Source organism: Meleagris gallopavo, chromosome 2, assembly GCF_905368555.1.
Source record: "Meleagris gallopavo chromosome 2, MGAL_WU_HG_1.1, whole genome shotgun sequence".
Taxonomy (NCBI): Eukaryota; Metazoa; Chordata; class Aves; order Galliformes; family Phasianidae; genus Meleagris; species Meleagris gallopavo.
In genome coordinates this window covers 57501332-57514496 of record NC_139405.1, presented here as the reverse complement: position 1 = coordinate 57514496, position 13165 = coordinate 57501332, and the positions used below count along the sequence as shown (strand labels likewise).

Here is a 13165-nt window from a genome sequence, read left to right as displayed (position 1 = left end):
TAAAAAAAGCAGCACAATTTTGTAGTTTTCAAAGATTAATGTTTATCAACTAAGAGCATATATGCAATGTTAGTATATGTGAACACATTGCCTCAAGAAAGAATAATATGCTGATTGCCATGTTTGGTGATAGCAAGTGCATAGTTATTTTCTTGATAGAATAAATAACAAATGACAGATTTTAACAACACTGAATTTTTTCAATTCTGTTTTAAAGCATGTTTAGTAATTAAGTGCTGTCTGTACTGTTCAGAAAAATATTTGCTCCTGGAGTAAAACAGTATTAAAATTCATTGCTTTTGTGTGATACTTACATATATTTAGTTACTATTAACTAGCATGAATCATGCATTTCTACTAACATCAAATGCAAGTTTTTCCTCTAAAAGAAAACAGAGATATTTTTCAAAATTATGTTAGTTTGTCATGAATAAGCTTAGCAGAAGAAAGGCTGCAAAACTAACAAGCCAGTAAAGTGGCAATGAATTTAATCAAGGGAAAGTATTGGCTCCATAGTCAAAATAATTCAATACATTCTGACTGAAAATAGTGCATTTTCAGGAAAAATCACAGGAGTGATTTACTGCTTTGTTTTCCATGCTTTGAAAAATCAAATCAAAATACAAGGAGGTTTTTTTTTCTTCTTTTATGATTAGTGTAAGTGAGTTATAGAGCATAAAGACATGTTTATACAGATCTATATCATTGTTTAATACTCAACTGTTTATTTTTACTGCTTTTATTTTGATATGTGATCCATATAGGTCTCCGTAATATTCAGTGAAATACTAAATAAGAATGTATTATTGTTGTGTTATTATATCAAAAGATAAGCCACCTCTGAGAGAGGAGAGAATTGGCTTTGCATATCACTGCATTTTGTTAGAAATAAAAGAATTCAAAATATTGATATATTTGCACACCACTTCATACAAAATCTCCCACTTCCAAAGTTAAAAACGCTGACAGATATTAAAAATAGTATATCCTTTCTGCTGGAAGAATTTTGCAAAACTGATACTGCAGTTGCACAACTCTTTTGTACTTGAAATATTATGATATGTTTCAATTTCTTATTGTATCCATAAGTGCTAGTTATGTCATACATTGCTTTGAATTATTTGTGCAGCCATCATTGTGGTACAGTATTGCTCATCGTAATGTTGCAAAACAGTTAAATAGAAGGAGGTAGGAAAATCCCTTTTGGTTAGAAAACTGACTAAAAATTAAGGCGTTTTCCATTATCTATTGAAATAACATTCCTAAGTATATTCCTTGATGTTTTACAAACGCAGAAACAAAAGACTCCAAGAACACTTAGAGCCTTTGTATAACCAAGAGATAGTATTTAAATATTTCTTGCTACTAGTTGCATTGCTTGAGTTTTTTCAGTAGCAAGTCAATATTTTAGGAAATATTTGTGGATTATGATTTTAAGATCATCATGTTGTTGCGTGTATTCAACCATACTGGATACAAATACTGATTACTCATTAATGCAATAGCAAGACTGAGGAAAGTATTTTTACTAAGGTTAGTTTTTAATTTGGTCTTGAACAATTGCTCTTGTGTTATACTCCTGCTTTTTTTTTGTTGTTTGTTTGTTTGTTTTTAGCGATCATTGCATGCTGGGATTTTGTTGCCATAGAAATATGAGCTTTCTTTAGTTTTGCAGAAGTATGCAAATTCTTGTACTTGGTTAAATATTCATGGCGGAGTACAGCCAGAGATAGGAGGGTAAGGGTTGGTCCCTACATCTTAATGGAATTCAACATTGATGTAAATGTTCTCATTAGTATTTTATTTTAGTATTACAAGAAGGAATTTATTGATTTGTCTCCAGTAATTATGATGTGTCCCTTTGGAAGACTATGAAACTGGAAGGTGAACATTTAATCAGTAAAATTAAGAATTACTTTTAGTTATGAGATGACAACTACAAGACCAGCAGTAAATAGTCTTAATTTAGAAACATTTGATGGGGATATGTTATTTAGAAAAATGAAACATCTACACAGTGAAAGAATAAGGAGGAATTTTATCCAGACCTATACCTTTAAACCATTCTTTTCCTGCTAAATTAATGCTTATTAAGATTGGAATAGCTGTTGTAAAACTCAAGCCATCCATTGGTGAGTTTAAATTAGCATTTTTTTTTCTCTCTGCACTTTAACTGTTTTCAGATAGGGGAAAAATTCTGCAATTTTAATGAAGTACCTAGTGCATTTTAAAATATATATCCCTTAATGATAATAGTCGGGGGCAGACACTCATCCTCACTGCGAGACTTCCAAAGTTTGAGTCTTGTTACCACAGTAGTAGGCATGAGTAGTAAGTGTGTATGAAATATGGTAACTATATAGTTACCATGTCACTACCAGAAGGATATGTACTCTCTTTTATATTTTTGAACTCTTGATCAAGTTACAGCAGCTTGGGGAATAGTGATTGGGAAGGCACAACCGCCAAACAATATTTGATCATATGGAAAGCAAAGGAGGAATAAGAAAATAAGTAACTTTTCTGAGGTTATATAATATGGTTACTATGGTTAAGTAGCTGTTAAAAAAAAAAAAGACCATATATTACACATTTGTTTCCCCTCTTTAGGGACAGGAAATGGCAAGTGTTCAAGAAATCTTTAAATGTTGTACTAAGGAACATGGTTTAGTGGGGAAATATTGGTGATAGGAGGATGGTTGGACTGGATGATCTTGGAGGTCTTTTCCAACTTTGGTAATTCCATGACACGTGGGAATGTTGGTAGGGATTTGAGAATTCATAGGGTAAATGTCTACATTCATAAGCACGTTCCAGGAAACAGCATATAACCTGGATGTACAAGTCTTTAAATCATGGTTTCATTATTTTTTTTTAGTATAATTTCAGAAGGAGCAAGATTTCAACATAAGTAAAAGTGGCAGCATGGGGCTTATAGGAGCACTGCTGTCCTTCTGTTTTTCTGTCTTCTTTAAGAACTGAGATTCTATTGATTTTTCCTTTCAGAAAAATGGTATCACTAAATGTTTTATATTCTGCGCTAAACACAGTGAATTGTTGAATATTACATAGATGTCTATCTTTTCTTTGCTTCCAAATAATGTAGTCTAGTTCATCTAAGGAGGAGGAGACCCAGAGTTAGTCCATAGCTTAGTGAAATACTAATGTAGTATCTCAGTAAAAGTGAGACTGATCTGAGTTTATATAGGTATAATTTAGAAATCCACAAAGAAGAGGCTTCCTTTTTAATTAGTTAATCTTTTCCATTGAAATTATTATTATTATGATAGCAGATATATAAAACTGAAGAATTGTGTATGATTTTAGTTGAGCTGTGTTGCATGTCACAAACCATTTAAAGCAGGAAAGGCCTGGAATTATCATGAGATTGTTGCAGTCATGATGACAAGAGTCATCCACAACAAAAATTCTGCAATGCTCATTCTAGACCAAGAAACAAAAGGCAGCAAGACAAAAACTCAAAATGCTTTTGATTTTCTGATTATTCTTAATTTATTAGAATTCTTGCAAAAAAAAAAAGGATGACTTATGGAACAGATGTTGGAATATACTACCTTTACCTTTCAGTGTCCTTTCTCTACTTACTTTTCAGTTATTTTTGAATCTGAATGTATCATATTCCTCTGATGGGAACCGGGGAATTCTTTCTACTGCTAGTGAACATCAGGAAGCACTTCTTTATTGTGCAGATGATGGAGCACTTTCACAGTTTGTGGAATCTCCTCCTTGGAGATGTTCAAAACCCATCTGGACATGCTCCTAGACAGTCTGCTCTGCGTGGCCCTGCTTGGGCAGGGGGATGGACAAAATGGACCCAGAGGTCTCTTGCATTGACCTGCTAATTCTGTGGTTCTACGAGAGCCAAAGGAAACATTAAAAAAAAAAAAAAAAAAAAAAAAAAAAAAAGGAAAAGAAGAGGCTCTATCATATTGTTTATACAGTTCCAGAAAATAATGAGTTAGAAATCTTCTTATGATTTTTTTTGTCTTTTTTTTTTCACTTTTCTTTTTAAGCTAAGCCACAACAGTACTATCATTCAAATGGAACATGATTATTTTGTTCCTTGCTTTATCAGAAATATTACTATACTGCTTCAGAAGTCCCTTATATCCTATATAAATTGAAGTTTGTCTAAGAGGGGAGTGTCTATTTACTCTCTAATTGGATTTTGAATAGAACTAAACGTGCAGTCTTTACTGAACGCTATTACTAATTAAATGAATAAAACTTTTATGCTTTCTAGATCATTATTTCATCGGAATTACTTTCTAGACCCTGCCTTCCTTCACTCTATTACAACATGAAGACCAGATCAGCCAAACACAATTAAATACCATAAATTTACATCAGGCTCTTGTTCCTAAAGAAGATAATAGTCCAGATGAGAGCTGGATTAACAGTGGAATATTGCATGAAACATAAGTGAATTAAATTAGCAAAAGCAGGCTTTTGGCCATTTCCTGCAGTTTGTGGGCTTGTTAAAAAAAAAACACATATGCATTTAGAGCCATCTGTTAAGATGATAAACTGTGAATTCACCACTTTGTCAAATTATATCACAGTGACACAGATACCAATCAATTTTGGACTAAATTGGCTGGAAAAAAAAAAAAAAACCTAGGAGATATCTTTCTTTTATTCTAAAGTATTTCCTACATATATTCAGACCTGGCATTCTGGTAGCAAATATCTCTATATTTGCTGAAATCTGTGTCATAAAATAAATGTGAACCTGGAGAGTTAGTGAAGGTGAAAGAGTCCAAATAAACTTTGACATTTTATTGTACCTCTATATCGTGGAAATCCAAGAAGGCTAGTAGGGAATGTTAAACTCAATGTTATGTGATTTTTTTTACCTCCAAGCACTGCATCTAGGGGTAGATATTGCCACCAAGAATATGATGCAGACACAGAAAGACTAAGCATTCATGTAATTTCTTAGAACAATGACAGAAAGCAAAAGAACATTCACTGATATATCAGGAATTTTTTTAATCTGTTCTGAGAATGCTCTCTAGGGTAAAAGAATGTTCCCTCTCTTAGCCTTAATTTACTATTGGCAACTTGCTATGGGACTCCTTCTTGGTTTTGTATTCAGTGAACTAGCATTCTCCACATGAAATGTTTTGCCCATTAATGTTTGTAACCTTTTTATTTTACTCTCTGCTATTTTTTTTCCTGGCAGCGTTTGTTCACTTGGCATAGTTCTAATGCCTATCTATGAGATATTGTTATAGCAGTCAGGGTTTGTCTTTCCAAAAAAAGCGTGTCCCTGCTCTATGTATGTATTATAGATGTATAGGTCTAATAAAAATACTAACTTTCTTTGCAATGCTTGTTGCTCTAGTAGGAACTTCCTTAACTATATTTCTGATAGAAAGAGTAGCAATGAGGATGGAAAATATCGTCCAACTTCTTAATATTTGTTGTGTCTTTTATTTCACTCATTTCTAATGTCTGGCTTTTTGTAAGTCTAAATCTAGCTTAATGTATTTTTGCTTTTGAAGGCATGATGTTCCCTTGGATTAGGCCAGAGAGCGAAGCCCCTTTAAGCTATATCTCTTGATACACAAATGAAACCACTTTAGATATAAACAAGGTGCATGTATTTGGCTTTAATAATAAACTTATCATGTAACCATTTACTCATCTTTGAGTATTTTATTTCTTCACATTATTTTTTAACTATAAATACAAAGTGAATTGGTTTGAAAGTCCTCCATTGGCGTTTCACTGTGTGTAAAAACATTTTATGCTTTGAATGTAACATGCATGGTCTACTATTGCCTCAGTGACATCTGGAGTGAATCTCTTCCAGTGTCAATGGCAAGTTCTGCGATCTGTTTGAAGATAGAATGTTCAGTTTTCTGCTTCCAGTTTAGAAACTGCATTTAATTCTAGGGAAATAACTATTTGGAGTCAAGTGCTGTTGTATACTTGTGTCTCTTCCATCAGGAATTTGTGACAATTGCAATTTCTTTAGTAATAGACTTCCTTAAGCAGTATGTTTTCTAGAGACTAGCATATTGTATTAAGAGGACAAAAAAAAACTTTCGCAAAACAGGTGGTGCAGACTAGTAGTAGCAACTTTCTTGAGTTATTTAAACAGAAGGGGGTTGAAGAGGTTATGTTCTTCTAGGCATCTGATACCATTATTTTATTATGGAAAGAAACACCTTTTTTCCTTCAGTTTTATCATCTGTTGAAATCTGTATGTAGTTTCCATAAATGTCATTGCCTATTTTACATCGGTTCTGTGTACTTCTTCTAAATATGTTAGATTATTTTTTCACAGTTAGCTAGCCAGATTATCTTAGTTAATGTTTTGTTATTTGTAATTAATGAGTTAGTTGGAGTTGCACTACTCTGTATTTGAATCTGGCCAACATGAATTACTCAGCAGAGTTAAAAGAGGCTGTATATCTTGTCTTACCTTCTTCCATCTGCTATACCTCCTGTAGATCTTAGGAAACAAGAATATTTTGATGGCCAGATTTATAATCTCTGCAACACCGAGCATATGTATTGTCATTCTCTGTTCTTACATGCTTCGGCATACCTACTAATCCTTTGCTGTATACTCATAAATATATATATACACATATATATTTTCTGACTACTATTATTGAATAATTTTTATATTTAACAAAATGATGCTTAGATTGATATCTACTTTTGAGCAAAGCATCAGTTATTAAAACATCAGTGTTTGAAGATAAAATGTTTTCTCAGAAAAAACTAAGCGATGTTACAGTCTTTGGTAGGGAGGACATGGAGGACATGGTCTGGATGTCTAACTTATTGAGAACTTGATGCATTTAAAAGAAATTTTAGCGGGACAGGCTTTCTTCGAACTAGTATCAGTTTGTCTACACATTTCTAACAGACTTTTTGTCCAAAGTTTGCACTGATGACTTTTCTATCTGAATGTATTGTAAAACACAGAGCCTTTCCTTTCAGTTTTTTCTATTTTTTCCAAATGACCTATCAATTCTCTGTGTTGTTCTGTAGTTGAGAAAAACTATATCAGTCTTGGTACCAATTTATTGGTTTTTATAGGTTTTCTGAAACCAGAAAATATTTTTTTGCATATTATCACTTTCTTGAAACATTGTAGTCAGCCTGAACTTGAAACAGAAAAGATAAAATTCTGTGAAAGTTATTCTTTTAAAGTATTTGTCTAAAGTTCAAAGCAATTCCAAAAACTTTTTGCAGTATTTCAAATAAACTTTCTCTTAGAGTTATAAAACAGTGTTTAGCCTTCAACATAGGAAAAAAATTGCAGAATCCTAACCAGTCTTGACATTATATGGTAAAACATCCAAGTTTTGGATAATGAATTGGAGTTAATTTTCTGCCTCAAATGCAGTACATGGATTTTTCTGCCTTAAAGAATATTTTGAAATTAGTTGATTCCCACTTCTTAAGTGCTGAGAGGTTCTTTTTCTTGTTAAAATAGAAACATTATAAAATAACACTGAATTAAGTCAATGACTTTCACTGCTTTGTGTTACTACGTGCAAACCATCTAGAATGATGAAAGCAGTATGTCCTTAGGAATAATCAGATTTATTATCTTCATGGAAGACTCATGATCTTGCTCGTTTGTCAGCAGTATGCAATGGAAGGACTGAAGTGTCCCTCTAATTTTGAACTAAAGTATGGGCTAGTTGCATTAAAAAAAAAAAAAAAAAAAAGAAATAAAACCGAAACATAGCCCTTGCAACCTCTGATTTACTAAAATGCCTTCCAACAATAAACAAAAAGGCACTGTTTTTATACTGAACACTGTCAAGTCTGCAATTGTTTATTTACAGCTTAAAACTAATTTACATTTTCCATTTTTTCATGACAAAGCTACTGTCAGCCCTCTGCTTTTGAGTGCTAGATGAGCATAGGAAAACTATGATATGACTTGAGATAGTCTGGTTAATGACCTCTTGCTCTGAAAGATCAATTGAACTGATGTGAAAGCCTGGAACATACTTTTAAAGTAAATTCATTTGACTCCAAGAGGAAAAAATCCTACTTTTATGTTACAGTTCATCCTAAAAAAAAACATAACTAGATTTTTGACAGGACAAGGGGGAACAGCCAGAATCTGCAGCATAGGAAGTTCCGCACAAATGTGCGCAAGAACTTCTTTACAGTGACGGTGACGGAGCACTGTAACAGGCTGCCCAGGGGGGTTGTGGAGTCTCCTTCTCTGGAGATATTCAAGACCTTTCTGGACACCTACTTGTGCCACCTGGTGTAGGGAACCTGCTTTGTCAGGGGGGTTGGACTCGATGATCTCTGGAGGTCCCTTCCAACCCCTACAATTCTGTGATTCTGTGATTCTATTTCTTCTTAGGCAGTTTGCCCCACCAGCAGAACTGAAGTTATTTTATCCTTTAAAGGTGGCTTAGGTTGCTGATGTAGAGGATCAGATTAAACGAGAACTATATATCTGAAATGTACCGAAAACCTAACGTCAGTATTAGGTGGAAATTTGCATAGATTTCAAGGCTTTTGTTAGCCCTGACTTTGTTAGTCAGTGTGTAAAAGTAATTTGCATTCTTCAGTAGATACAGAAGAAAAATGTCTGAGTGTGATTTTGAGATCCTTGAGAAAGAAGGGAATAGTCCATATAGCTGTAATCTGTAGGTATCTGCCTATAGCTTTTTGCACCAAAAGTCTATTTCCTGAAAATGCTGTCACTAAAATGAATTTGCCCTCAAACAGATAAAACCTTGTAATTAATTAATTAATTAATTTCTTTTTTTTTTTTTTTTCATTTTTTTGTCTTTCCTAGGTAACAGCAGTTGGAGGGCTTCTGAAATTCACAGTCTCCTATGATTTCACAAAGCAAGAGGAGGCAGCTCAATTGATGATCCAACCTGATGTCATCTTAGAGGTAGTGATTGCATTTTCAGTCACCAAAGGAAAAAAATATAAGAAAGAAAGAAGGAAAGAAAGAAAATTGCCTTCTCCTTCAGATGTTCAATGTGAAACCTGCTGATTGAGAACCATCACAAAACTGCAGGGTTCATGTAACTTAAGCTTATTTATTTTATCAGAAAATCATTATGCTTTAAATAATTAAAACCTCCTGCATCTAAAGGGCTGCCTATCAATATTGCAGTAGTTTATAAAACTATATTCCGTGTGACTGGCTGGCTGAGATAATACTTCTACGTTCTTTAAACAGACCTGTTCTGTGTAGCTTATAATTGTATGAGTTTCTTTGCATTGACTTTCTAATTAATCAGGCAAGCCCATTTTGGTTTATGAAAAACTAATATTATTCCTGATGTTCATTATTCTTATAAAAATATGTATTATTTAATAAAACCTTTACCTCAGTTGATTGCGATAATAGATCTTTTTTATAATTTATTTCATATATAAAAATCTCTTATGTCTCTCTCTAGGGAGGAGGTGATTTGAGAATCAGCACTCCAAAAGGCAGAATTCACTTGCAGCCTTCTGAAGTGCACACTGAAGAAATTGTGCTGAAACCAGAATCTTTCTCTTTGCATGGCACTGATGTTCCAGTCAGCAGGAGAGAGTTCATGACTATCTTTGCAAACTTAAAGAGGATCCTCATAAGAGCGACATACAGCTATGGGATGAATGCCATCTACAGGTGAATGGGGGAAATGTGTCTGTGTTACAGGCAGTTTCTCAAAATACTTGTTTTTTCTCTCTTTGGACTAAACAACAGGCCTTTAAAACAGGCTTTAATTTATTATCATTAAATACATAACATTTATTCACATGTTCGGTACCTTTTCTCATTTTGGGTATCAGCTGTGTAGGAAAGTGAAATCACAGGGACTGTTAAGATGTGAATGACAAACAGGTCCATAAATGTGATTTTTTGTAAATACTATAATTCTCATGTGTACAGTAAATCATGGAATGCAGTGATGACATGTCCAAGTAAGAAATTGTATATCGCTTATATCTTATTTTCCCTATTTAGTAATCACAGAAGACCGCATTAACAGTGGACTAGAGAATAACTTTCTAAACCTCTAAGCTGGCCAAGAGGGGAGTTTTGGGCTTCTTTAATGAGTACCACATGTAGAACTGGTTAATCCCAAAGTCTTTCCTTTGATTTATGTCAGATTGCTGCCTGGACTGCTTAAAACCATGATTGCATGTGAATTCTTTTGAGCCTTCTGAAAAAATGAAACATGCCATAAGAAACTGCGTAGTTGTTCTATCTCAGCGGCTACAGTGTGATAGAACCTATAAAGCTCATATTGCATTTAAAATTTTGATGAGCGCACATGTAAAATTCTTTTAAGTGCAACATTCCAGGTTGGCTGAAAGACCTGATACTGTGTAATTGCACTCTTGTCTACACATTAATAATTAAGTGGCATAAATAATACTTTTTAAAAGATGTGCAACAAAATTGATTGTGTAGTAGCTTTCTACTTACAAGTCATGAGACCTGAAATGCTCTTTAATGCAGACATCACTTGGTTCTGTGGCATGAGGCAAGTTGAAAAGGAGGGAGTTCATAGTATTTTAGTGGATATTTCTTGAAATAATAGATACAGTTCTTACCACTGTGAAATGTTTTAAGCAATCCAATAATCATTTTAATGCTTAGGTAACTAAATACATCCTAAATTGAAAGGCAGTTTTTGTTAATAGTGTGTAGCTTTCTTATTTGAACTTTGTCATTATAATTTTTTTTGCACTGCAGTAAGAATTCACTTTTCTTCAGGCTCTTTCCATTTCTGTGGCTTAATAGTGTGAGTTATATCTCTATAAATAAGTTTGCAGTTCATCACAGTCTTGAATTTGAGCCAAACTGATTCCTAATTTGCTCACTTGGTCATCAGCCTGAACTATTGCAATCCAATTTGAAGACTTTACATGTCCCAGAACTTTCCCATCCTGGTGTTCAAGGACAGTCAAACCACCAGGGCATATCTCATCCCTTACACAGTAGGAGTAGATAATGAAAAGCTGTTAATGAACAGTTTATAGAAAAAAAAAAAAGACAAAAAAAAAGTGCATTTGTCAGAATTTTCTGAATTAAGGTTACATGAACAATTTTGAGGTGAATGATAGGGGCTCTTATGTTGTTTTGAATGAAAAGTGTATGGTTAACTCTGGGCAAGTTTTACTAAGTTTATATTCCGGGAAATAAAACTTCATCTGTCAGGGGTTTACAAACATATGTATACTGACATTTGCAGTATGATGAGAAAAGGAGCTTTCCTGCAACAAACACTTTGGCTAGGCAGTTAAGATGTGGGAAGAGTGTACATTGCTGGACACGTACTGGCTTCACCTTGCTTGTACTGTTGAATACAACAGTGGACATGAGATGGTCAGGTCAGCACAGCTGTGTAGAACTGGCACAGTCTGTAGTTTGTACCTTGTAAGAAAGAAGAGGCAAACCTGTCACTGTCATGTCTGGAAGACCGTGTGTTGCCTCCTACACACCAAATTACTACTTTAGCCATATGACCATGTGTGTGGTACTTGTAATCTGTCATGTAGTCTGGCTCATACACAACCTTTTGAACCTTTTAGTGATGTATTATTAGTAACTTGCCAGAAACATGTCTTGAAAATATTCCTTAGGAAGAGCTCCAGGACTTACCTATAATTTGTGCTTTGCAAGTTGGCGGTGTCATCTTCTAGATATAGTGACATTACACTCTGGAATGTTGGTCCATTAAAGATAGTGATTTAAAAAAAGGTTCAGTGAAGGACTAAGATAATTTTGAGGAGTGCCTTGTTGGCTAGAGACGGTTTTACATTATTGCTACATCTAGTAGTCCCTCTGACGCCTTTTTATTTACCAGAAAAGAATGCAATGGCAAATGTGTTACAGAGATGTCCATCAGCATGCACAGAAGCCTCTGTAAATAGTTTGTTCTAAAGTAAACACATTTTGTTGACTGCTGTCAGGATGCTCATTCCAGTTAAGTGGGAGATAAGACTTGAGCAGGTTTGAGCAGTGGACCCAGGCAAACCTCATGAGGTTCAACAAATCCAAATGCAAGATCTTGCACCTGGGTTGAGGCAACCCCCATTACTAATACAAGCTTTGGGGGATGAAAGGATTGAGCACTGCCCTGCTGAAAAAGACCTGGGGAGTACTGGGGGATGGGAAGCTAAACATGAGCTTGGAATGTACCCTCACAGCCCAGAAAGCCAACCATATCCCAGGCTGCATCAAAACAAGTGTGGCCAGCAGGTTGAGGGAGGTAATCCTGCCCCTCTACTTTACTCTGGTGAGGCCTTATCTGGTGTACTGCATCTAGATGTGGAGTCCTAGGAGAGACCTGTTGGAGTGCATGCAGAGAATGGCCACAAAAATGATCCATGGAACAGGCTTAAAGAGCTGGGACTGTTCAGTCAGGAGAAGAGAAGGCTGTGAGGTGACCAGCCTCACAGGAAAGAAGGGGACACACTCTTTAGCAGGTTCTGTTGTGATAGATCAAGGGGAAACGGTTTCAAGCTTAAAGAGGGGAGATTTAGGTTGGATATAAGGAAAAAGTCTTTTATAGTGAGGGTGGTGAGGCACTGGAAGAGACTGTCTATAGATGTAGCTAATGTCCTGTCCCTGGAGACTTTCAGGGTGAGGCTGGATTAGCCCCTGGCAACTTGAGCTAGCTGTGCGTGTTCCTGTTCATTGCAGGGGAGTTGGACTAGATTACCTTTAAAGGTCCCTTTCCAATTCTAAGGATTCTATTACTCTAAGATTCCAAGATCCAGTTTAAGATTCCAGTCATAACGAAATGGATTCTTCACCTTCAATATCACTAGAGGAATAATAAATTCACCTATTTGGGTGGGGTTTACTGTATGTAGTTAAATTTCTGAACAATACAAACAGTACATGCTCCTAGTCAAATGATGTAGCGGCATCTACTGAAATCAAGCCTAACTTATGGTCAGCACCTACAGGCATTTTGCTGATCTTCAGTGTATGCTCCAGCTGTGATTGCTTTATTTTCTATTTGACTTTAATTCATGCTAAAACATACCCAAAGCTGTTCTCATAACTCTAATATTATGAAAAACAAATATTTTCTCATTATTCAGTCCCCTTAGCTCAGCTAAGGGTGAGCTCCAAAGGAAGACATTTTTGCTGAGAAAATAGATTGAGCATGTTTTAGAGAATATT

At 34.9% G+C, this 13165-nt stretch overlaps 1 protein-coding gene across 5 annotated transcripts in view; it reads left to right on the top strand.

The window, feature by feature from the left end:
- LAMA2 (laminin subunit alpha 2) overlaps positions 1-13165 on the top strand; it is a 337231-nt gene that overhangs the window by 169970 nt on the left and 154096 nt on the right. For all 5 annotated transcript variants that reach the window (XM_085217335.1, XM_085217334.1, XM_085217332.1 and 2 more), the window contains exons 13-14: positions 8816-8917; positions 9435-9649. In XM_085217335.1, coding sequence (XP_085073461.1) covers positions 8816-8917; positions 9435-9649 — 317 coding nt within the window. The remainder of the gene's footprint in view (positions 1-8815; positions 8918-9434; positions 9650-13165) is intronic.